The sequence below is a fragment of the Pollachius pollachius genome (assembly GCF_949987615.1).
Source record: "Pollachius pollachius genome assembly, chromosome: 10".
NCBI lineage: Eukaryota > Metazoa > Chordata > Actinopteri > Gadiformes > Gadidae > Pollachius > Pollachius pollachius.
This window is the reverse complement of record NC_136943.1, coordinates 9,094,101-9,116,351: the sequence shown is the minus strand read 5'-3', so window position 1 is coordinate 9,116,351 and position 22,251 is coordinate 9,094,101. Positions and strand designations below refer to the sequence as shown.

Below are 22,251 nucleotides of genomic sequence, written 5' to 3'. Positions count from 1 at the left end.
TAAAACGCCTGCAAATGTATATTGGTTGAATGTCCGTCTCTACTCGAACTTAGCAAAGAGAGACTACGTAGCTATCATTCAAGCAGTGTTCGCCAAACGTAAAGAGACTGTTTCTCTCATAGATGTCTGTTTTATCTTTTACTCTTCCGATTACGGTTTAAGGTGTAAATCCTAAATTCAGCTATAGCATGGAATCAAAAAAGAAAACGACATCGAAAATTAAAGGTAAAATTGATTTTCCTGTATAAGACTGAGCATGCTAACGTTAGCTTCTCATTTTGTAGCACCGCAATGTTATTATTGTACCATAAACACAGACAATAATACTTAGTGTAACAACAGCTCCCTACATGTATACATCTAAAACTGGAATAGTTGATTTTGAATTATATTATGCTACATCGTTTAATCTTTGTTTTGCATTAAATTATTTTAAAAGGTTAATGAATATTCACAATATTATCTCCATATCATAGGATAATGATATAAGTCTGATATCATTATTTGATGGACTCGTTAAGTGGATTTTCTCTGGTAAAAACACGACACTGTAGCGATTAGTTCATAACGAGACCTGGTTTGTAAACAAAAATGTTGAACTATATCTATTATGGCCATTTTATTTGTATACAATAGAAGCTAGTAATGGTTAAAAAAACGCATCAGTTACCGATCTAAGTTTGAATTGTTTTAGTAAACACATAACAGACTGAAAGTCTGGTATATTATTTGTTGACCAAATCCATTCCACTCACACTATGGGAGTCAGCTACGTTTGCTTAATGAATACATTTGATCGCCATTAATATAGACCCTTTCTGATTTCAGTTGGAAAAGTTGGCTCAAAGAGCAAAGAAGATGCTCCCCACGAATTGGAGAGTCAGTTTGTACTCAGGTTGCCCTCGGTAGGAAATAACTTATTGCTCTGGAAGTGAATGTGGTGCAACAAGGGGCAATACAGATTGAAATTGCATGAGAATGAATCAAACCAATAATCTTTCTTTAAAAACGTCTTCACTACATCATTGCCTGGAAGGTAATTCTTTGCAAATTATTTTTTATTTGAAGGAATATGCCTCCACTGTCAGAAGGATTGCCCAATCAAGCAGTATGAACATGAAGGATAGACTTACCGTTGAGCTTCACCGTAAGTCATTTTACTAATTGTAATAACAGAACATAAAATACTATTTGTGAAAAACTGCTAATGCTTTTAACTGGCAATCCATTTGAATATGTTATGTCTTAAATATAATTGCTTTCTATAAACATAAACACATTGAAAACCTGCTACATATAAAATGTCTCTGTTTTCCTGGAATAGCGGATGGTCGCCATGGTATTGTGCGAGTAGATCGCGTCCCGTTGGCCTGCAAGCTGGTTGATCTGCCCTGCATCCTGGAGTCTCTGAAAACTGTGGACAAGAAGACGTTTTATAAGACAGCGGATGTCTGTCAGGTGGGGACATACAATGCTGTAATTTAAACAAACAAAGGGGAAGGGATGGGATAATGTTTCCAACTTTACCCAATTTGTCCCTGCTCTTGAATGACTAAGTATTGTATTACTATTTGTTCCTTTGGATAAAATATTTACCTTTGTTCAAATCAGAAGCTATTTTATCCTAAAGACAATGTCAGTTTGTTTGATGGAAAACAAAAATTGCTTTAGTTTGGAGAGTGGGATAAAACAATTTATCTATTAATTACATTTCTATAAACAGGAACATTTTGGATAAGCCAAACTCGGCAGCTACATAGATGAAATAATTAAAAATAGAAAGAACAAAAAATACTATGTACTACCTACCAAGGACTCTCAAAGCTTTTAAGTATGACAATGGAACACTGTATCGGTCAGTAGAAAAACGACAGCAACACAGAAAAAATATTCCTGCCCCGGAAGCGAAAATATCTTGCAGAAGGATTTTAAAAGAATAACAATTATATCCTCGATTTAAGTCAATAGTGCTAAAGTCCCACTGAATGAAAATTTATGCTGGGTTTATAAAAGTCATTATAAAAAATTGCTAGTTTAAATAGTTATTTACGTCTTGAGAATCGGTCATGTTTGGGTGCTATTATTGTGAAGTGTATGCTTTGAACTGGAAGAGAGAAGGCTGGCATTACGGTGCATAATAGATGAAATAATTAAAAATAAAAAGAACAAAAAGTACTATGTGTTACCTATCAAGGAATCTCAAAGCTTTTAAGTATGACAATGGAACCCTGTATTGGTCAGTACCGCGCCCTGAGCCCCTACTCCCCCCCCATGTGTTAGATGCTGGTGTGCACACTAGATGGGGACCTCTACCCTCCTCTGGAGGAGCCCACTGGAACCGCCGATCCCAAGAGTAAGAAGAAGGACAAGGACAAGGACAAGAAGTTTGTCTGTAACCACGGCAGTGAGTACACACACACACACGCGCACACACATTTGGCTGAATATTGCCCCTTGTGTGCCTTTTTAATTGTGTTAAACTTTGAAGCGTCAGTGTTCCAGGAACTTAAGGTTGCACTGTGCCAGCCTTTTAATCCCGTCACCCTGCCCTATGTTGCTCTCCAGTCACCCTACCGCTGAAGAACACACGCAAGAGGAGATTCAGGAAGACGGCAAAGAAGAAGGTACTGACATCTTCCGTATTTCCCCTGAGCTTACCTCTCCCCTTCATCCTCATCCATTTCGCTCTTTTAGCCCTCTGATCAGCATCCCGTTTCCTTGTGGACTTTCCAAGAAGGAATTAGCATTTCAGAAAACAAGCACTGAAAATAAGAACTAAAATTTACATATAAATAATGCCTCTCCATCTTGTTGCGCCCCAAAGGCATGCAGAAAAGCAATTTCACCAGTGTTTGATCAAACACTGGGCTTCCACGGTACTTTGTCTTGTTAGTAAATCTCACCCAAAAGGTGCAGCGCTGAGGACTATTGATCGGCCAACTCCCCTCCTTTTGTAACCGCTAATGTGCGCGCTGGCGCACAGCCATCTGGCAGCGCCTTGTGTATATATGTGTTTGCGTGCACGTGTGTGATGCTGAGAGCTGTGTGTGTGTGTGTGTGTGTGTAACCTCATCATGCTCTCTCCAGTACATCGAGTCTCCTGATGTGGAGAAAGAGGTGAAGAGGCTGCTGAGCACAGATGCAGAGGCGGTCAGCGTGCGTATCCTTTCTATGGCCTCCTCATTGGCTCCGGTTCGTCAGTAGGAAAAAAAAAATGATGGAACAGGATGCGGGAATGTCCTCAAAAGCAAAGGAGTGAAATTTGAACTTGAGTGTATGTTCTTACATTTTCATTGATTTGTATTTGATTTTGGTATACGACTGTGTTGTAATCCAATCTATCTCTAGTTTCATAAATGTCCTTTCAGTGCATATAGGTGCTCCATGCCGCATTGCATCAATGTGTGCCTCTTTGCTTTTTGATGGAGCTTCCCAATGTAGTCGAGCGGCAATCATGGAAATGAATTGAGTAGACTCTGAGACCACATACGCTGCTGTCAACCAAAAATATGGTGTGTTTGCCTCGCTGAGGGCCTCTGCAGGGCTCGGTTTCACCTGGCTTCGCTCTGTGTCATTTCTCAACTTGAGTGATGTACACACTTAGCAGAAAAAGTCATTAGCACTGAAATTATGCTCTAAATTTGCCTGACAGAACAGAGGCCAGGGCGGGGCACTGGGGCAGGGCCGCTTCTCATGAGCGCTCGCTGTGTGCTAATTGAGATGGACCGGGCCTTATCACTGCCTTAGTTGGGCATATAAAGCCAGGTTCCCGATAATCATTAAAGAGGAACGCGTGGGAGAGGAAGCCGCGATATGCGTCACCCTGATTAAACGTCTGGATGAAGTAGATTGCCTGGGACAGCTGTACGGTTCGGAGGACAAGAGGATAAGGGCTCTTAATTAGAGCACACTAGCACTGAGCCCTTGGCCCTTAACCGCTGCGGATCAGGATGGGAGCTGATTGCCGAGGATGAGACCAAAGAGCCCGACCAGCACTGCTCCCTGGCCAACCTGGACTCCTCGCCGGGTACCTCGGTGCACAAGGGACACGGCTCCACCGGTAGGGTCTCCAAAGTCTCCCAAGACAACGCCTCTTCCTGCTGAGGCCTCTTTCCGACAAGGCACGAAACAAAACACTGACTCGTTTTGATGCGTTTTGTCCGTCCAGCCCAACAGGACGAGCTGCGGAAGATCTTCAATGACATCAGCAGCAGCAGCGAGGAGGAGGAGGATGAAGGGGAGCGAGACGAGGACCTGAACATCATGGACACGGAGGACGACCTGGTGCGACAGCTCCAGGACAAGCTGGACGAGTCGGACTCGGCGCAGCATGAGGCCGACAGGAACAACCAGATCGGTGAGTGAAGCGAAGTCCGGGGCTGCCACACGGGGTCCCCGGGGGAGGTCTCGGTGCTCAGGTGCAGCCCTGTCGTGTTACTACTGCTCTCGCTTTCCCCCCCCTCTATCTCTCTCGCTCTACCTCGCTCTCTGATATGAAGAACCCGGCCAGGCGATCTTGGAACAAATACAGAGAGACAGTGGGAGACGGTCCAAAGTCACATTAAATCAAACCTGGAGACGCGTGTCAAAACAGAGAGCAGGGGGAAAATATGTGGAGACCGGTGCTTGAAATCAGAGCTGAGTTTTCTAGGTTACACAAAAGCACACACACACACATGCTTCCATGGCACTTTTTTTAACACAAACACACACACGGCACACGCACGCCACTGACACTTTCTTTCATTTACGCACAGGAACACACACAGGTGCACCCCATATATCGTACCTATCATCACTCCTGGTGCCTTCTCGCCACTGGCCTGACAGACGTTGGCTGATGTGCTGGCTGCTCAGATGGCAGTATGTCCTGACAGCTCCATGCCTCCCTACTCACAACGATACCTGGGCCCTCCTGTCACTCACCAAGGCTACCTACCGGATATCCCCAGCTCCTCAAGCCCAGCAGTGCTCCTTTGCTAATAGGCACAGCTCTGGCCACGCATATTTATCTCATTCCCTCCCTCCCTGCCTGCCTTATAATAAGTGGCCTGAGCACTGCCTGCATGAGTTTTATTTTCTTCTATGCTTCTCTGCTCCCGTTCTCTGAAAAGAAAGATTTTCTCCCTGAAAAATGTTTAGCAGGTTATTTTCATATGTACATTTCACAAACCTGGCAGGCAAGACGGATTCCCCGAAGCCATCGGGGAAGGGAGACCCATCTGTCAGAGATGACCGGTGTGGTCTGTCTCAAATTGTGCATACAGAGGCAGGCTCGGATATTCTCACAGCCTGATGATTCACTAACAGCTGACGGATGGCTTTGCCATTTCAATCAAGTGACACTCAAATAATAGCTCTTGACTTACATTACCTTTTAGTTTGTGATACAATAGACCTGGCCAATGTGTCCACCTAGTGAGACTAGGTGTAGTATGGGATCAGATGATACCTATAAGTACAGAAATGCATTCATTCGGATTGAGGTATCTGGCCCAAAATGTTTATAATATTAAATGTTGTTCACATCGGCCTGATCCATGTGTCTGGTTATTATGCCCAACATGTTAATAACAGGGTTATAAGGTAAAACTGATGTGTCCCTGCAGTGATGGAGTACCAGGTGCAGATCAACAGCGTCAAGTCCAAGCTCCAGGAGACCCGCGCCCGCAGGAAACAGCAGGAGGAGCTCATCATGAAGGTGGAGAACCAGGCCCTCAAGGTGACACACACACACACACACACACACACACACACACACACACACACACACACACACACACACACACACACACACACACACACACACACACACACACACACACGGGCTATATATATTCTCTTACATGTCTAATTAGTGTCATAAATAAGTAAAGGTTTCTAGAGTCCCATGAGCGTTAGTGCAAAACAGGCCCACATACAGCCTCACATAGGAGCCTTAAGGCAACGCATTTGAAAAAAAAAAAATAGAAATGCCACGATTTGGAACCTCACGTCGTATGTAAATCAGGAAAACATGTCAGAGACGGTGCTCGTCTGAGGATATAAAAATAACGTTTCAACCATGAATATTACTCATGCTGCTGCCAGCAAGCGTTCTTTCGGGGGAAATTCCACAAACTTTTCGAAACACAAGTTGACATGGCCCCTTTTTGTACTAGTATTGTATTATTATACGACCGGTTGGCCCTGTGTGTGTGTGTGTGTGTGTGTGTGTGTGTGTGTGTGTGTGTGTGTGTCGCCTCGCCACGCTGTCTGCCCTATCTTCAGTCATTATCGCAGACACAGGGAAAAGGTCAGCAGCCTCTGACTGGCGGTCCCAATGATGATCTGTCAGACGACAGATGGGGACAATGAGTCGCCCGGGCACGGGGACATTTAAAGCCACCGCCATGAAATCTGTTTCTCTCTCTCTCTCTCTCTCTCTCTCTGTCTCTCTCTCTCTCTCTCTGTCTCTCTCTCTCTCTCTCTCTCTCTCTGTCTCTCTCTCTCTCTCTGTCTCTCTCTGTCTCTCTCTCTCTCTCTCTCTCTGTCTCTCTCTCTCTCTCTCTCTCTCTGCAGAACCGCTTCCAAGCTTGTTTGAACGAGATCGTCCAGCAGGAAGAGCGAGAGATGGAGCAGGTGAGAAGCTTGTGGTGGAAGCCCTATTCTGTGAAGGAGATAACAGGCTTTGTTCCCTAGAGAGATTACTTTGCTATCTGTCCCTATGCCCTCTGAAGATGACAGGCCTAGTTTTTTTCTACAAGATGACATTCCCATTTTCTATTGTCATTCCCAACGACGACCCGCCCAGACCAGCCAGGGTATTTATGGTTGCCGTGGTGACAGCCATGTTCCACTGGAGGCCAGGGGGGCAAAGGGGGAGTGGGGGGAGTCTTGTTGTGGTGTTTGTATTGACGAATGAGTGAAATTAATTAATACGGGAAGACATGTTAATCACCCTCCACTTAGCCTCCGATTATACCCGAGGGCTGCCATCCATCGCTCAAGCCTGTCATGTTCTGCTTCAACAGCTGGCCTCGCTTCAGGAGCAGCTGGACTCGCTCATTGAGAAATGACCACCAGGGGGCAGCCACGCGTCATCCTCGCCCGGAGACGATTTCTCTTTCTTTCCTTTTTTTACTCAACCGAAATAATGTGTCAACATTAAAATAAGATTTTTTTGATTCACTTTATTGTATTTTTTTGGGGGTGGGGCAGAATATGCTTTGATGTTGATCACAAATAAACTCTCGTTATAGATTGAAAATGAAGAGTGTAATTTGTTTTGATACCCTATGGTTGCGTGGCTGCCAAGAAAAGTGTGGAACCGCATCAAGACAGGTTAAAAACAACGTTGGTATGGGGCTCTTGTTTACCATTAAAATGTTATCACGTTGCTGTTACGGGCAATTTAAATGACGGTTGGAGGCTGAACAGCTTCATAATAGCCATGTTCATCACATAGTCAATAATAGTAAATTATTAAAAATGTGCCACTGAGCAAAGAATATGACAAAGAGAGAACAAAACATGTTTGGTTTCTTTAAGCTCTGATGAGATAATAATAGTGTATGGTGTCAAAAGTTATTTTTTATACCAAACGACAATTGTTCCATCTTCTAGGAGGTCCAACCATTAGCAAATTCAAACTAGTCTAAAGACTTTAGACATAAACTGGTCCATTCTCTCCGACTGCCATTATGAGAGCTATTTTTGGGTTGGACAGATCACACTCAATCCAGAAGGCTCTTCATTTCTTCCAGAATAATCCGGGCCTTTCCTCATAGGCTGGTCCACTGGTCACCTCCTTTCCTTTCCATTCCTTCCTGCAGGGATTAACCAGGCAATCCAAGGGAGTAGGCAAGGGGATTAGCTCCTCAGATTAAAGTGGCCATCATCTTCAAACCCCGGGCTAATCCGACCATCTGTCAAGAGAGCAGCCAGCAAAACTCGATCCACAATGGGCTAATTAGGAAAAGCTGCAGGCCACCGTTGACAGGAGAAGGAGAAGAAGAAGGAATTGTCTTCCATCAGAGCAGGTTCTATAGGTTTTTCACGGGCTTTCGTTTCACAGCAGAAAGCACACAGCAGGTAGCCTGAAGATGGAGGATACCTATCTTCTCGATATGCCAACCGTCAAGAAGAAGATTCTTGCTGGAGGAACGGGGCCGATGCCACATTTTCCCTCCGGCACTAAGGTAGAACTATCTTTTCATAATCATGGAAAACCTCATGAATGAATGTAGTGTTGAGCAATTAGGCGTTGCATGAGATCAAAATCGATTAATTAAGGTTCCAAATATAATTGAGTGCATGTAGCCTCTGATTGTATGCCCATTGAAATTCTGTCTAATAATTAATGGTGAAGGTAATTGTACTCAAATTAAAATCCAAATTAGCTACATCTAAACTATTTGTTCAATCAAATTGTGTGTGTGTATCCATGAATTATATGCCCATGCTCTGTTCTACCATTGCAAATTTATCTTTTTCTAGCATATTCAGTCTCAAACCTGCGGCCTAATTTTCTGGGTGATTTCTTCCATGGTGTGCGTGTGTTCTATCTTCGATAAGGCTTACATGATGACATATGACACATAATGATAATAATTTCCAAAAGAAAAGAGTCCCATTCACAGGCAGAAAAGAAAAGAAAAATCCATTCACCCATTATTTGTATTTTTCCCCACCTTCTACCCATGAAGGTGGTGTTCCACTTCCAGACGCTGCTGGACGACTTTGAGCGCACGGTGATTGACGACAGCCGCCTGGCCAAGAGACCGGCCGAGATCTTTGTGGGCAAGATGTTCAAGATGGAGGTGTGGGAAAGCCTGCTGACGTCCATGCGGGTGGGAGAGGTGGCCGAGTTCTGGTGCGATGCGGTGGTGCGTGTCGATATTCAATCACCCCCCCCCTTTCCACTCCGACCCACAACACGCAAACACACACACACATGGTTCACATATGCAAACACACATGTGCTCTAAAACCACACGGCCTACCGAACAATACGGGCTGATGAGGATCCGTCCAAGAACAAGAAAAACATGTTTTGTCTTTATGGAATCTAAGGATGTTGGGTATATTCAGACCATTTCTACCCTCTTTTTGCATCCGGCCCCCCCCCAACAACACCCACTATCAACTGAACATCGGAGCAACGCTATTGTAAAACATGTACTCACATCTTTCCCCAACTCGACACGCAATTTCACAACTAAATGTACGACGTCTGATTGCAGTTCTCCCGCGTACATCATACTGGAATGATTGCCATGTACTTCATGATTGAGCAAGGTCTCAGTCTAATCATGAGCATAACTTGTTTTAGATTCGATTGAACTTTAAAAGTGGAGAGGGCTGTTTCTCAGGGTGCCGAGACAGCAGGATGTCAGCCACAGGGATGAAGCAGTTCTTGAACCTGCTGGTCCGGGAATGGAGAGTCAGTGAGGGATTCCGAGAGGGGAGGAGTTCAAACATTCTGTGGCTCGGGTAAGAACTGTCCCTGGCAGTGCTGCGTGCCCTCCGCAGACCACCCTCTCGCTGGACAGCCTCAATGGGGGTGCGTTGGGCCGTCTTCACCACCACCGAGACAGAGCGGTTAGACATAACATACTGTGCTGCAGTTGGTGTGGATTTTCTCTATGCTGATTTTCTCGATGATGCAGACACCAGGCTCTGTGAAGAAAGATGGACTTTCTTCAATCTCCTCACGAAGAAGAAACGTTGGTAAGCCTTTTTGACCAGGGCTGACATGTTGAGGGCCCAAGAGAGATCCTCGGATATGAGGACCCTTAAAGCTGGCAATACGCTCAACCTCCATCTTGTTGATACAGATGGGGGTGTGTGTACCACTCTCTGTCTTCATGCAGTCCACAATGAACTCCTTGGTCTGCTGGGTGCTGCGAGCCCGGTCGGGGCACGGCGTCACTAGGGGCTGATCCTCCACGCTGTAGGCCGACTCATCGGTGTGGCTGACGATGCTTACATCCGTTGTGTCGTCTGCAATCTTGACAAGGGTACTAGAACCATGCGCAGGTGTACGGTCTTAGGGGAAGAGGGGGTAGAGGAAAGGTCTCAGCACAGAGCTCTGTGGGATGCCGCTGTTCAAGATATGGGATCACAATTATGAAAGGTTTTCTTCTCTTTTCTTCCAGCACACTGGTTTGTACCCTATAGTGTCCAAGGGGATGCGGCTGATTGCCCAGGGGAAGGACCCTCTGGACGGCCAGAGGCACATGTGTGGCTTGGGCAACATGTTCCACTACCACTCCACGGGTTACCCAGAGCTAGACGAACTCATGAGGACCCCCCAGCCGCTCATCTTCATCATGGAGCTGTTGCAGGTAAAACTGGGGACAGACAGCGCTACCATGAGATTAGTAGATCGTGAGCTCGATTGGATTATAAGATTGAGAGAGCGTAGAAGGGGTCGTTTGAGTCCACCACATGATGGGCACTCGTATCAGTCCCCCAATGTCCTCATTCTGTGTCTGATTTCACTGTAGGTCTGCTAAATGGCAAAACCTGTTGTTTATATTCATTGGAAAAAAATATGATGTTGTGATGTTTGGTGATGCTGTTTACCCATTGATGGCCTGCACTTATCGAGCAATTTCCTAGCCGAAGGATACATCTAGAATAAACATCCAGGCAGGCAGAAACATAAAGCAAAACGTGTACTTTTCTATAATGTTAATTCAATTGATATAATGAAAGATGCAGTAATCATAGTTAATAAGAGCAGACTAGAGCAAGATAAGATGACTATCTACCTCGCACCCTGCTGAGACTAGCATGGTTTCTCCTCCTATGAAAATGTTTCTTAGTGTGATAACGACAGTTTTTACCATGAGCTGGGAGCCGTCGGGGAAACATTTTGCAACACATATGCTTCCCTCTATGCCCTGTTCCGGTATGTTCTGCACCGGCAGGTGGGAGACCCCATGTCCTACCAGCGTGAGTCCTGGTTGATGGAGAAGGATGAGAAGATGCGCACCGTGCCTCTGCTCCACTTCCAGGGCAACTCGCTGGTCAAGATGAAGCGCTACGAAGACGCCGCCTGCAAGTACAAGGAGGCGGTCCTACTGCTTAAAGTTGTCCAATCAAGGGTGAGTGACCGGAATGAAATGAAGATGATTGGCGGCGTCTAGCGAGAGTACAGGGATATATGAGGACGAAAGCAAACCGTCTCCCAGAGGACACTGGCTCGTGTCCTTGAGCTCGTTTGATGCACCATTATGTCGCTCTAACAGCTGTTTATGAGTGATAATTGTGTTCAGTGTGAAGAGTTCAAGAGAAGCGGCATGATGGCTGTGTGTGTGTGTGTGTGTGTGTGTGTGTGTGCGTGTGTGTGTGTGTGTGTGTGTGTGTGTGTGTGTGTGTGTGTGTGTGTGTGTGTGCGTCTGCGTGGGTGATGAAATGCTCACGTCTACGCAGGAAATGCCCGGCGACATAGACTACATCAACCTGGGCCGCATGGTCATCCCTCTAGAGCTGAACTACTGCCAGTGTATGCTGGAGCTGGAGCAGTACTACGAAGTCATCGAACACGCCAGCGAACTGCTAGGGAAACACAAAGGTAAACGCCTTCAGGAGGGCGGATGAATAACAAACGGGGGACACTTGTTGGAACGGAAAAGAAAAGGGAAAACCTTGGCTCATGTGCCCCCCCCCCCCCCCCCTTTGCAGTTCAGTGTCAACGCAGTCCCATTCATGTGATGTAGAGATGGGATCCCTTTAAAGGCGCAGACTAAAACTCCCTATGTGTTACTAGCCAGCGCAGGCACTGCCGAGGAAGGTGATGCAGAGATAAATCAGCCCGCTATCTAATGGGGAGAGAATAGACTTCAAACCATCTGATGTTTTTGATTCATGTGTTCCGTGTGTTGCGCTCGCATATACTGGAGACACACACACACACACACATGCACACACACACACACACACACACACACAATCTCTCTTTCATAAACATACACACATTTTCAAACACAGACAAACACACAACCTCTGTTTCATAAACACACACACACATGCACACGCATAAACACACACACACAAGGTACCTGAATATGCATATTGCTGTAACTGCACCCAACAGCTATTGGAACGGCTGTTTGTAAATGGAAGAAAATTACAGCCGCGTCAATTTTCCAACCCTCTAAAATGGTGTCTGAGTTCGCCATTTACGATGAAACAAATGTAGTTATTTACCATAGTTCGAAAGATGAAATGAGAATGGAAAAATGTTTGCCTATTAGGCCTCTTTCAGGCTACTATATTATTAGGCTAGTTTTGATAGCAGAACAGGCTGAGCCCTGTTGATTTGGGCGTTGCTGCATTGTGTGTGCCGCTGACAACAATAACTACTTTGTTATTAAACCATTATGTTTCATGGTTCGCAAACAACCGTTATTTGATGCTGTTATTTGTTCAGAGAATTAGCCAGAGTGCAGCCTATTATCGGTAATGCATTTTGGATTAATGAACCAAACAACAAAAGCATAGTCATGTTTGACAGTGTAGACACAATATTAATAATACATGATTTTCATTTAATAAAAATCAACCACAAATTGTAAATTCCGTAAAAAGGCTTGGATATGCAACCCGCCTCAACCATGGTTATAGTGGGGTAATGGGGCCAATTATTCGATTTGCATCTGCATAAGCATCTTTAACACACACACACACACACACACACACACACACACACACACACACACACACACACACACACACACACACACACACACACACACACACAGCCCCGCCCTACCGCTTCGCTCATAATGAATACATTATGATGCCTGTCAAGTCCAGGCAGGGCTGCAGGCCTGGTGCGGCCTGGCTCTAGCCACTCTCTGTGATGCTAGAGCTTTACATTACAAAGGGCTTACATACGCCTTGGGTAGGAGGCCCTGGGACCGTTGCTCTCTTGCCCATGGCCACGCCCTCCATCCTGGAGGAGCTCCTCTGCTGACACAGAATCTAGCCCAGCACACAGTGAGTTACGATCCCTTAAGGAGACCGTTTTATTCTTGTCCCTCAGCTCCCATCTCTACTCTTATATTCTGTGTGTGTGTGTGTGTGTGTCTGTGTGTGCGTGTGCGTGTGTGTGTGTGTGTGTAACCCGACATAAACACCACAGTTTGTGTGTGGGATGCATAGATTTATGTCTAAGCATGTGTGGGTGTTTATATGTGTGCGAAATGGATGTATAATTCTGTGTTTGTGTGCCTGTATTTCTGCTCATGTGTGGGTGTTTTGATGTTTGGTGTGTGTGTGTGTGTGTGTGTGTGTGTGTGTGTGTGTGTGTGTGTGTGTGTGTGCCTGCCTGTAAGTGTGTATGTGGCACCAGGAGAAATAATACAAACTTGCAGCTTGAGCAGCTCTTTACACCTCTCTGTGCAAGCCTTCCTCCCTGCTCACTGTCCAAAACCACTTGAATGGTCAATGCATGAGGAGATAGGTCTGGGGTGGCCATTCACAATACAGCCCGCCACCAGACGGGAGTTTAGCTTTGCTTTTAACTCCCAAAACATGTATTTGAGTTTAGCGATGGCGAAAGCCGCTGGCGTGGGTTTTAGAACGTCGACTAAAGCCGTAATTGGATGTGCTTTCAGAGGTCAGTCCCAACCGTGGGGAAAGATGAAATTGTTTGAACTTTGAGCTCAGTTTCAAGGTGGAAATTCGTGGCAGTTCGCTCCGCCCGGGGGAACCTCGGTGGATATTCAGCGCTGAACTCCATAGTCAACATTGGGAACAGCGAGTCTGAAAGCTTATCAGGCTGCGACTGCTTTAATGAGGCCTATAGAAGCAATTCATCCTGCGACACCGAATCCCCCTCTCTACGTCCCCCTCTCTACCTTACCCCATCCTTCAATACGCTCAACCTTACATTTTCTATACTGCTAGCGCTTACCACTCTGTTCATAGCTTTTGCTTATGTTTTGCCTTCACCCAGTCCCTCGTTCTCTTACTTTCTCTCACTTCTACGCTCTCACCAACCCTCTCTCTCCTCCACTATCTCCACCTTAAACTCCCTCTATTTAGCTCTCAACCAACTCTCTCTGTCCGGCATTATCTCCACCTTAAACTCCCTCTCTTTTTCTCTCACTCTCTCTCTCTGGCTCTTTCTCCACCTTAAACTCCCTATCTTTCACTCTCACCAACTCTCTATCTTTGACAATGTCTTGCTGTCTCCGTCAGTTTATATCAGCCTTGGCCAAATCTCCTCCAACACTACCTAGCCACCCCCCCCCCCCCCCCCCCCCCCCACCACCCCCCCCCCTCCCAGAGGGCGGTTGTACTGTGTGTCTTCTTCTCTGCCTTTGCCGAGAGCTAGGAAGAAATCTTTTCAAATGTTGGTCGAATGAAAGATTTATATTAGAGGAGAAAATAAATGAGGGAGTTGAAGGAGGTAGGAAGCCATCAACGGAGGATCCAACTAACTACTCCGGACCTACTCTTCGGCGACTCGTGTGTGTGCACACGCGCGTGCGTGTGTGTGTGTGTGTGTATATAGGTGTACGTACAAAGGAGCTGTGTATATGTGTGATGAACAAGTGGGTCTTCTGAGAAAGAGAGAGAACCCTACCCCGACTCTATCTGGTTTCTGTTAAGATGGTTGAGTACTCGGCAAGGTACACTGTTCTGGTTATTGGTATGCAACTGGGTCATTGTAGAACATGTACACTGAACCAATTGCATACAAATACCCTTCTGCCCATCCAGAGGATAAGTCAGAGTGGACATAACAATACAGGTTGTTAGATCGGGTATTTATTTTTATCTTTAGAAAACGAATACCTACCTTTTATCTTTGTTTCATCTATTTGAGTTTTTAACCATCACAAGTAGAATGCAGCAAATGCTTGTATTCAAAAGGGACTTGCAGTGACTTCAGCTCCATTGTTAATGAGCAGGGCTGGAGGCCAGGGTGTCCTTCCAAACAGAACTCCTACGGGTAGACTGCTTACATTGGTGATACTGAAGCCAGTACCTTTTGGCTCACGGGAGAGTCAAACACCCCCATCAGCCGTGAACCACCCCCACCTAGACCTCTTAACATTGGACCTCGTACCCTGAACCTTTCCCCGAACCACCCCCTCCTATGACACGGTACGCCTTGTCTACAAGCTCTAATAGAAGTCATTTCTTTACCCCCGTCTCCCCGTTTTTCCCCCCCACAGACTGTGTGAAGGCCTACTACAAGCGGGCCAAGGCGCACGCGGCCGTGTGGAACGAGAAGGAGGCGCGGCGGGACTACAACATGGTGCTGAACCTGGACCTGACGCTGGCCGGGCTGGTCCACCGCGAGCTCCGGGCGCTGTCGGACCGCATGAAGGAGAAGTACTGGGAGGAGAAGGAGCAGTACTGGCAGAAGCTGGACAGCAGCCCCCGCGGCAGGGAGGCGGAGGAGGAGGAGGCGGAGGAGGAGGAGGTGGAGGAGGGAGGAGGAGATAAAGGGGAAGAGAAGGAGTGTGGATTGGTGAAGAACGGCGCGGGGGAAGACGGGAGGCGTGGCCTGGAGAGGGCGAGCGTGGCAGATCGAGATGAGGGAGAGGATGGGAGGAAAGGAGGGGCGTGCCACTGGGTGGACGGTGAGGGCAACGGTGGGGGGGTGGGTAAGGGTGATGGTGGCGATCGAGAGACAGGGCGTGGCACGCAGACGCAGAGAGAGCAGGTCGCCGGCGGCCACGGCCGCCCGGAGGAGATGGACTGGCAGCAGATGCTGAGAATGGTCATGTTCCTTCAGGAAGAAGGCAACTTCCATATGAAAGAGAGCCGCCACGAAGAAGCCTCGGGGAAGTTCAGAGAGGCCATGGAGTACGTGGACTGCCTTCAGTACAAAGTGAGTGCAGGCGCTGCTGAGGTCATGTCTGTAGCACACTCGATTTCGAAAAAAGCAAGGAAAGGTTATTGTATTATTAAGTAGGACCATATTTTAAACTAAAAGTTATGTTACTGCCAATACAAACACCGCCGATTTCTTTCCAACCAACTATTTTTGGTGGTTACTGTAGGATACATATGAAAGTCAAAAATGCCCCTTAGCAATTATTAACCTTGTTACTTTTTACTTTACAAAAAACTATAGCAATGACATTCTATGTAGACAAACCATAGGGGAAATAACCAAAAAATAACACGAATTCTGCAGATCCCATTGTGATGTTATGCAATTGTCTGTCTCTACCACCCTCCCTTCTCACTCTAACTCGTTTTTAACACTCCCCCCCGACACACACACACACACACACACACACACACACACACACACCTCCCCATTCTGCCTTCTGACGTCACCAATCTTCTCCCTCTGTTCCTGCATGTACCAAATTAATTTTTTCTAATCAATCTCACCGCCATCACCGCGTCCCATCATTATTTTCCATCCAAATCTCACGCCGTCTTCTCTTCCTTATTCGTTTTTATTAGAAACGGTCTCTGAAACTCACAAGGTTTTCACCTGGCCTGAACCAAAAGTAACATAGCGTCTCCCCAAATCCCTCAATCACCTCCTTCCTGGGTGTTCAGCTGGTGGACCAGAAGGGCGAGGACTGGCAGTCCCTGGAGAAGGTCCGCCTCCCGTTGACCCTTAACCTCAGCGGCTGTCTGCTGGAGCTGCACCAGTACCAGCAGGTGGTGGAGCTCAACACTAAGCTACTGAAGAAGCACAGAGGTATGAGACACCGGGCTGGAGGTGGATGAAACCGTCAGGATTTGTCTGGCTCTTAGCCCCATCTTTGACGCGTTTGAAATATAAGTCGGACAATTTATCTGACACTTTTTTCCAATATTTGAAATGGGTGCGGCCTCTTGCTCAAGGCTGCTTACAGGGAGAATTTGGGGTTAGAATCACAGAAACTTCAGGATGGGAATAAAACACCCTGACCACTAGGCTATCCTGCCCCTCGTGTTTTATTTTGACTTGTTTGGTTAAGGTTTTAGAAGTTAGAGATGGTTACATTAAGGTACAGGTTTGATTGGGTTGAGAATAAGGGTCACATGATTGGCATAACCATCACGAATGCATGAGTCTTTGCACCCGGCTGAAGACGGAACTACTGATACTCTGATACTCTCTTGATATTGAAATGATATTGAAATGAAGCAGAGACAAATATTTTGAAAGGCAGACGGATGAGAAACCAACAACAAGCTGTTTGTTTTGGTGAATTTGATCCCCTACGATTTTCATGGCAGGATGAAGATCTACGGTTAGTGCCGGGCCTAGCCTCAGGCAAAGTCTTCCTCCATTGTTTAAACAAAGACAGATTTCACAGTTAACTGGGAGAGACGACAAACATTCCTCTAATAAATATTCAACCCTGCCTCGTCAAGCAATTCCATTGCTCTTTTTGCATCCGACCGAGGAAATCAGAAAATATTATTTTCATTAGCTTTTTTATTTTGCAGCAAGGTTGAATTATTTATTGCCTTGGCTTTGTAAAATGTGAAATTGGTGTGTTTACTCCCCCTTTGGCTGCAATTTACCGCCCAACCAAATTAGCTTTTCTCCTGTTTGAACTCCTTGCATGTCTTTCCGCGCCTCCTTCTCCTTCATCTTCTACCGCTGCCTGCTCCGTCCTGCGTTCATGGAGCCCAGACAGGGGATTTATTTTACTTTTAGATTTAAGGCTTGACAGCCTTACTGACCTCCTCTTTATTATCTGCCTCCTTCTCCCTCTATTCGAGCCAGCGGTTTACCTTCATATCTGCTGCCGTCTGACTTTGAACTCTTTTCATCCCTTCCCTTGGACTTCACCTCCTCTTCTCTCCATCGTAGGTAACTTCAAGGCCGTGTACCAGCGGGCTCGGGCCCACTCGGCCCTGTGCAACGAAGACCAAGCCCGCAACGATTTCCTCAAGCTGGAGCGCCTGGACCCCAAGTTCCAGCCGGTGGTCCGGCGGGAGCTGAAAAAGCTGGGGGAGACCCTGCGCCTCAGGCACGGGCAGCAGAAGAAGACGTACTGGGAAACGTCCCGGGAGAAATGGGGCCCGGGCGGAACCCGAGCCAGAGCCAGCGCCGCCGCGGCTAGCGGGACCCCCAAGAAGAGTGTGACGTTCGCGACCGTCGAACGGCACCAGGAACATGCCGGTGTTGGGGAGGGTGTCGGGTCCAAGGAGGCCGAGAGGGAGGAGGCCCCAGCCAGCGCCGACGCGGGACTGGAGGGAGCGGTTAAGGAGCGCCACCAGACGGATGTGAAACCAGAAGAGAATGAGGAGGAGGGGGAGGATGCCAGGGTCGAGAGTCACATGGGAGAGGAGAAGGATGAGGAGGGGAGGAAGGAAGGAGAGGAGTGTTCCAGGGTGGAGGGTAAGATGAAAGAGGCAGAGGAAGAGGAGGGGAGGGAAGAAGGAGCGGAGTGTGCCAGGGAGGAGGGGAATATGGGAGAGGAAGAGACGGAGGGGAGAGAGGAAAGAGTGGAGTGTGCCAGGGAGGAGAGTCACAAGGAAGAGGAACAGGAGGAGGAGGGGAGGAAGGATGGAGAGAAGTGTGCCAGCGTAGAAAGTAATACGGACGAGCAGAGAGATGAGGAAGAGGAGGAAGAGGGGAGAGAGGAAAGAGGGGAGTGTGCCAAGGAGGAGAGTCCCAAGGAAGAAGAGGAGGAGGGGAGGGAGGTTGGAGCGAAGTGTGCCAGGGTAGAAAGTTATACGGAAGAAGAAGAGGAGAGGGGTGATGAGGGGAGGGAGGAAAGGGAGGCAGGAAAGGAAGGAGAGGAAGTAGAGGAAGGAGTGGTGTGCCAGGGTTCCGATTAGTAAAGAAGCGAGCCTTGTGCCGCAGGGTTACAGGCGGGATGCTCCAGATAATGGACTGAGAGACGGAGATAGTGTCCCAGCACCCACCAGTGCAGCCAAAGATAATGTTGCGAGCAAGCGATCCGGTTCCGATAAGGCCAGAAACAAGGTCACAAGCCCATCAACGGCCGGGGCAGGGGTAAGGCACAGGCGAGCAGGGGAACAAAGCCGCCACTCGATCAGATGCAGCAAAAGGGAGCAAATGATCTCAGGCCATCTCCGAGCCCACAGGGGAAGTGGAGCACAGACCAAGGTTAGATGAAGGGGCCGATAGGTCTGCCACTGAGTAAGAAGGAAAGCTACACAATGAGGATCAAAGAAATGAAAGTCAAGACGAGGGAAGGGAGGAACTGTGAGTAGACCCAGGCTGCAGGCCGAACGTCAGCAAAATGTCAAAATGTAATAAACAGAAAATGGACTGTACACTGCGACTGTTGAATGTTTTATTATTGTTGTCATTGTCATAGGAATCGCTAAAGGCACATAGAAAGAACAGGCAGACTGGGTATGCCAAATACAAAGTTTTTATTTCTGTACACAAAAAGTAGAAAGCAGCCAGTAACACACTCGTTATTAAAAATCTTTTCTTCAAAACTTAAATAAAATTGAAATCATAACAACACAGATTAACTATCTAGAGAAAAGACACGGGGACGTGCTTTTTCTGTGAATAAAATGAAACAACTCACACTGATGATTACCAAGTAATATTAACAGTGAGTTCGAACATAAACCTCTGCTTGACTTGCAATGTTAAGTAGTCAGTAATGAGCAAATGGTTTCAGGGGCATAATACAGTGCATGGAGTGCATGGAAACCTTGTTAGTGTAGTTAAGTGATTCACTGCACTCTCACTGGCCTACTCACACACGCACAAAAACAAACACACACACACACACACACACGTGCGTGCAGTCTCTTACAAAAACGGTGTGGTTGGCTGGGGGAGTTGACGCGGTGCATACGGCTACAAAGGGATGCAGATCCTGGTAGGAATGAGACGTCTCAATCGTAGTCAGTCACGGTACGGGGAACAGGGTGTATGCGTTTATCCGAGTGTGCGCTCCCGTGTGAGTGGTGAGGTTTCGGTTGGGGAAGGGATGGGGCGAATGAACACTGTTGCTCTTGTTCATTTCACAGACAATGTCACATGGATCAAGGGATCGCGTGTTGGACCGATACGGGCAGAATGAACCAAAGTAAGAAAAATAGGGAGGGTTTTGACGACCGTTCAGGAGTGTGCGCTTGTGTATGTGTGTGTATCTGCGTGTGTATGTGTGTGTGTGTGTGTAGACCAGGTGTGAATGGGAACAGGAGTATGTTGTAAAATGGCCTTCAGAATCCTGCATTCCCACGTCTCCTAATTGCTCTTCATCCACTCCACCTCCGCAACAAACGTGCTTCGTTATGTAAGGCTCGCTCTCTGGGGAGTGACACATCTTCAGGGAGCCCCTTCATCTCTCATCGCCATCGGTCACTGTCCCACCGTACACCAACCTGCACGTCCCTTGACAGACCCCATCAAACACGTAGAGCACGCCAATCATCCAGATTGACAGGTACTCATGTAATGACATGTCTGAACCACCCATAAAACACAACCTACGTGATTAAACATTCCCGCCGTCACTTTCTTTTAACCCTCTCTTGCTCCGCATACACTTCCTCCTATCCCTTCTGGGACTCGACTGTACCCCAAGCTAGGCCGGAGGTGGGATTATTTTTAACAGGCGACGGCTGGTAATGCTCTTTGAATTTCCGCACCAAAACGGTAAAAAACGGTTCTGGGCTTGATATTTTGCAAGCAATTCGTTTTTCAAATGAGGCTAGGCCCCTCTATATCCTGGTGTCCCATAAGCATTTCTATTATAAACCACACACCACTTTTTTCCGACTCACAAACCTGCAGCACTGTATCCTTGGGGATGGTTCCCTAGCAACCGTACCAAAAAACTAACAGAACGGTATTGTGGAGGATGATGTCAAAAGTGAATGTTCCACTCCTTTGCAAAAAGGGAGGGAAATCTTTTGTACCAGAAGCAGACTCAGGCATCGAAACACATATCTCGACGGTTGATTGGAAGGGATCGTGGGTTCAGCCATCACCAGTTCAAATCCCTTCCCAACTCTACGCCCTTCTTCCCAAGTTCAAAAAAAACATTGAGCGATTGTTTGATGCCTGTATCGTTTCAGGCGGGCCTCCCGTAGTTTTCTGGAGATTTGCCGTGGCAAGAACATCAAAAGGGAACATTCACTTGCAAACCCAGAAGCAATGAACAGCGTTTCCTACACTACCGGCTTGTTGTCTTTCATATCCTTAATCGCTCCGGGCAACCTCCACCACAGAGCCTGGCTCACAAGGGGCCCTGCTTGACCCGTCTAGGGCCCCTCCAGAAATCGCCCTCCTGGACCCTGTCGAGCTGTTCCATCCAATTTATGAGTTCACTGAATGATGTGTGTGTGAGTGTGTGTGTGGGTGTGTGTATGTGTGTGTGTGCAAGCGTACACGTGCACATGCACTCCCCACAATACCCCTCCGTTGCGGTGAGAAAAGGAGAAGAGGGGGAAGAAAGCTCTCGCCTGATGTGTGTCCTTGGTGACTTCAGATTGCTTTTGTACCAAAAAAAAGGAACGAAATTAGGAATAACCAACCCCCATTCGGATGCCGTTAAAAGCTTCAGGGCAGCAACACAGTGTCAGTTGGTCCTTCTCGAGTGTTCCCTGTATTTAATAACTCGGGAGACTGCTGTCTGGCTGTCTGGATTAGCGCGTGATGTGTGACCTCACTAGGAGGGAGGGCACAGCCATTTTAAAACCACTCTTCAGAGTCCAACAACAATCCAACGAGCATTGAGGGAAAAAAACGGGGAAATAAGCTCATTCGACAATTCAAGACGTTATTATTGAGCCGCAGGATTAGACACCGTTTTAATGGTGACTAATAGTGTATATTTAATGGGTTGGATGGTGGAGGTGTACCGGGGATTAGGGATGAGCTCTGGAGACTCCAAGGGGGTGAGGGTTGCATTAAAACGACTTTCCCTGGTGGGATGATGATTATGATGATGATGATGACGATGGCACCCCTAGTTGAGACCGGGAGAGGAGAGGGGAGGAGGAGGAGGAAGAGGAGAGGCCCTGATCCAGCAGCCGGGATCATCGTCCCACGGCCGTCCCCAGCAGGGGGATCCAAGCATCCTGCCCGGGCGCCATCGTTTATTGACACACATCATTCTCAACAAATCCCCCAACTGAGTCACGGCACGAGACGATCAGCAGCTCTATCTCCCCTGGACAAGTGATGGATCACGTCTACGAAGAAGGCGCTCGGTGAACGGATAGACGGAAGTGGGTAGCGTGATGCACGTTATCGATACATTTAGCCGCTGTTGCCACATGCGTGTGTGGTCCGTTGTGTTGTTACATCATTTAAGCGCTCACACACGTGTTAGGGACGCA

General features: G+C 47.2%; 2 protein-coding genes across 2 annotated transcripts; both read left to right on the top strand.

Annotated features, from left to right (window-relative positions):
- The first annotated feature begins 65 nt into the window (after positions 1–65).
- Positions 66–7,170, top strand: taf7 (TAF7 RNA polymerase II, TATA box binding protein (TBP)-associated factor). Its single transcript, XM_079744703.1, has 12 exons — positions 66–225; positions 829–905; positions 1,069–1,147; positions 1,325–1,458; positions 2,281–2,404; positions 2,566–2,624; positions 3,088–3,160; positions 3,950–4,060; positions 4,169–4,357; positions 5,610–5,722; positions 6,562–6,621; positions 7,014–7,170. The coding sequence occupies exons 1-12, from the start codon at positions 189–191 to the stop codon at positions 7,056–7,058; spliced, it is 1,101 nt and encodes a 366-aa protein (XP_079600829.1). The 5' UTR covers positions 66–188; the 3' UTR covers positions 7,059–7,170.
- Positions 7,171–8,084: 914 nt separating this feature from the next.
- On the top strand, positions 8,085–20,348 carry LOC307081644 (aryl-hydrocarbon-interacting protein-like 1; the record flags this gene model as incomplete). The annotated part of the gene is made up of 10 exons (XM_079744895.1): positions 8,085–8,180; positions 8,688–8,867; positions 10,140–10,328; positions 10,917–11,093; positions 11,422–11,563; positions 15,180–15,392; positions 15,645–15,841; positions 16,528–16,672; positions 17,780–18,310; positions 20,308–20,348. 10 exons carry the CDS (start codon positions 8,085–8,087, stop codon positions 20,346–20,348), a joined length of 1,911 nt encoding a protein of 636 aa, XP_079601021.1.
- Between the last annotated feature and the right edge of the window lie 1,903 nt (positions 20,349–22,251).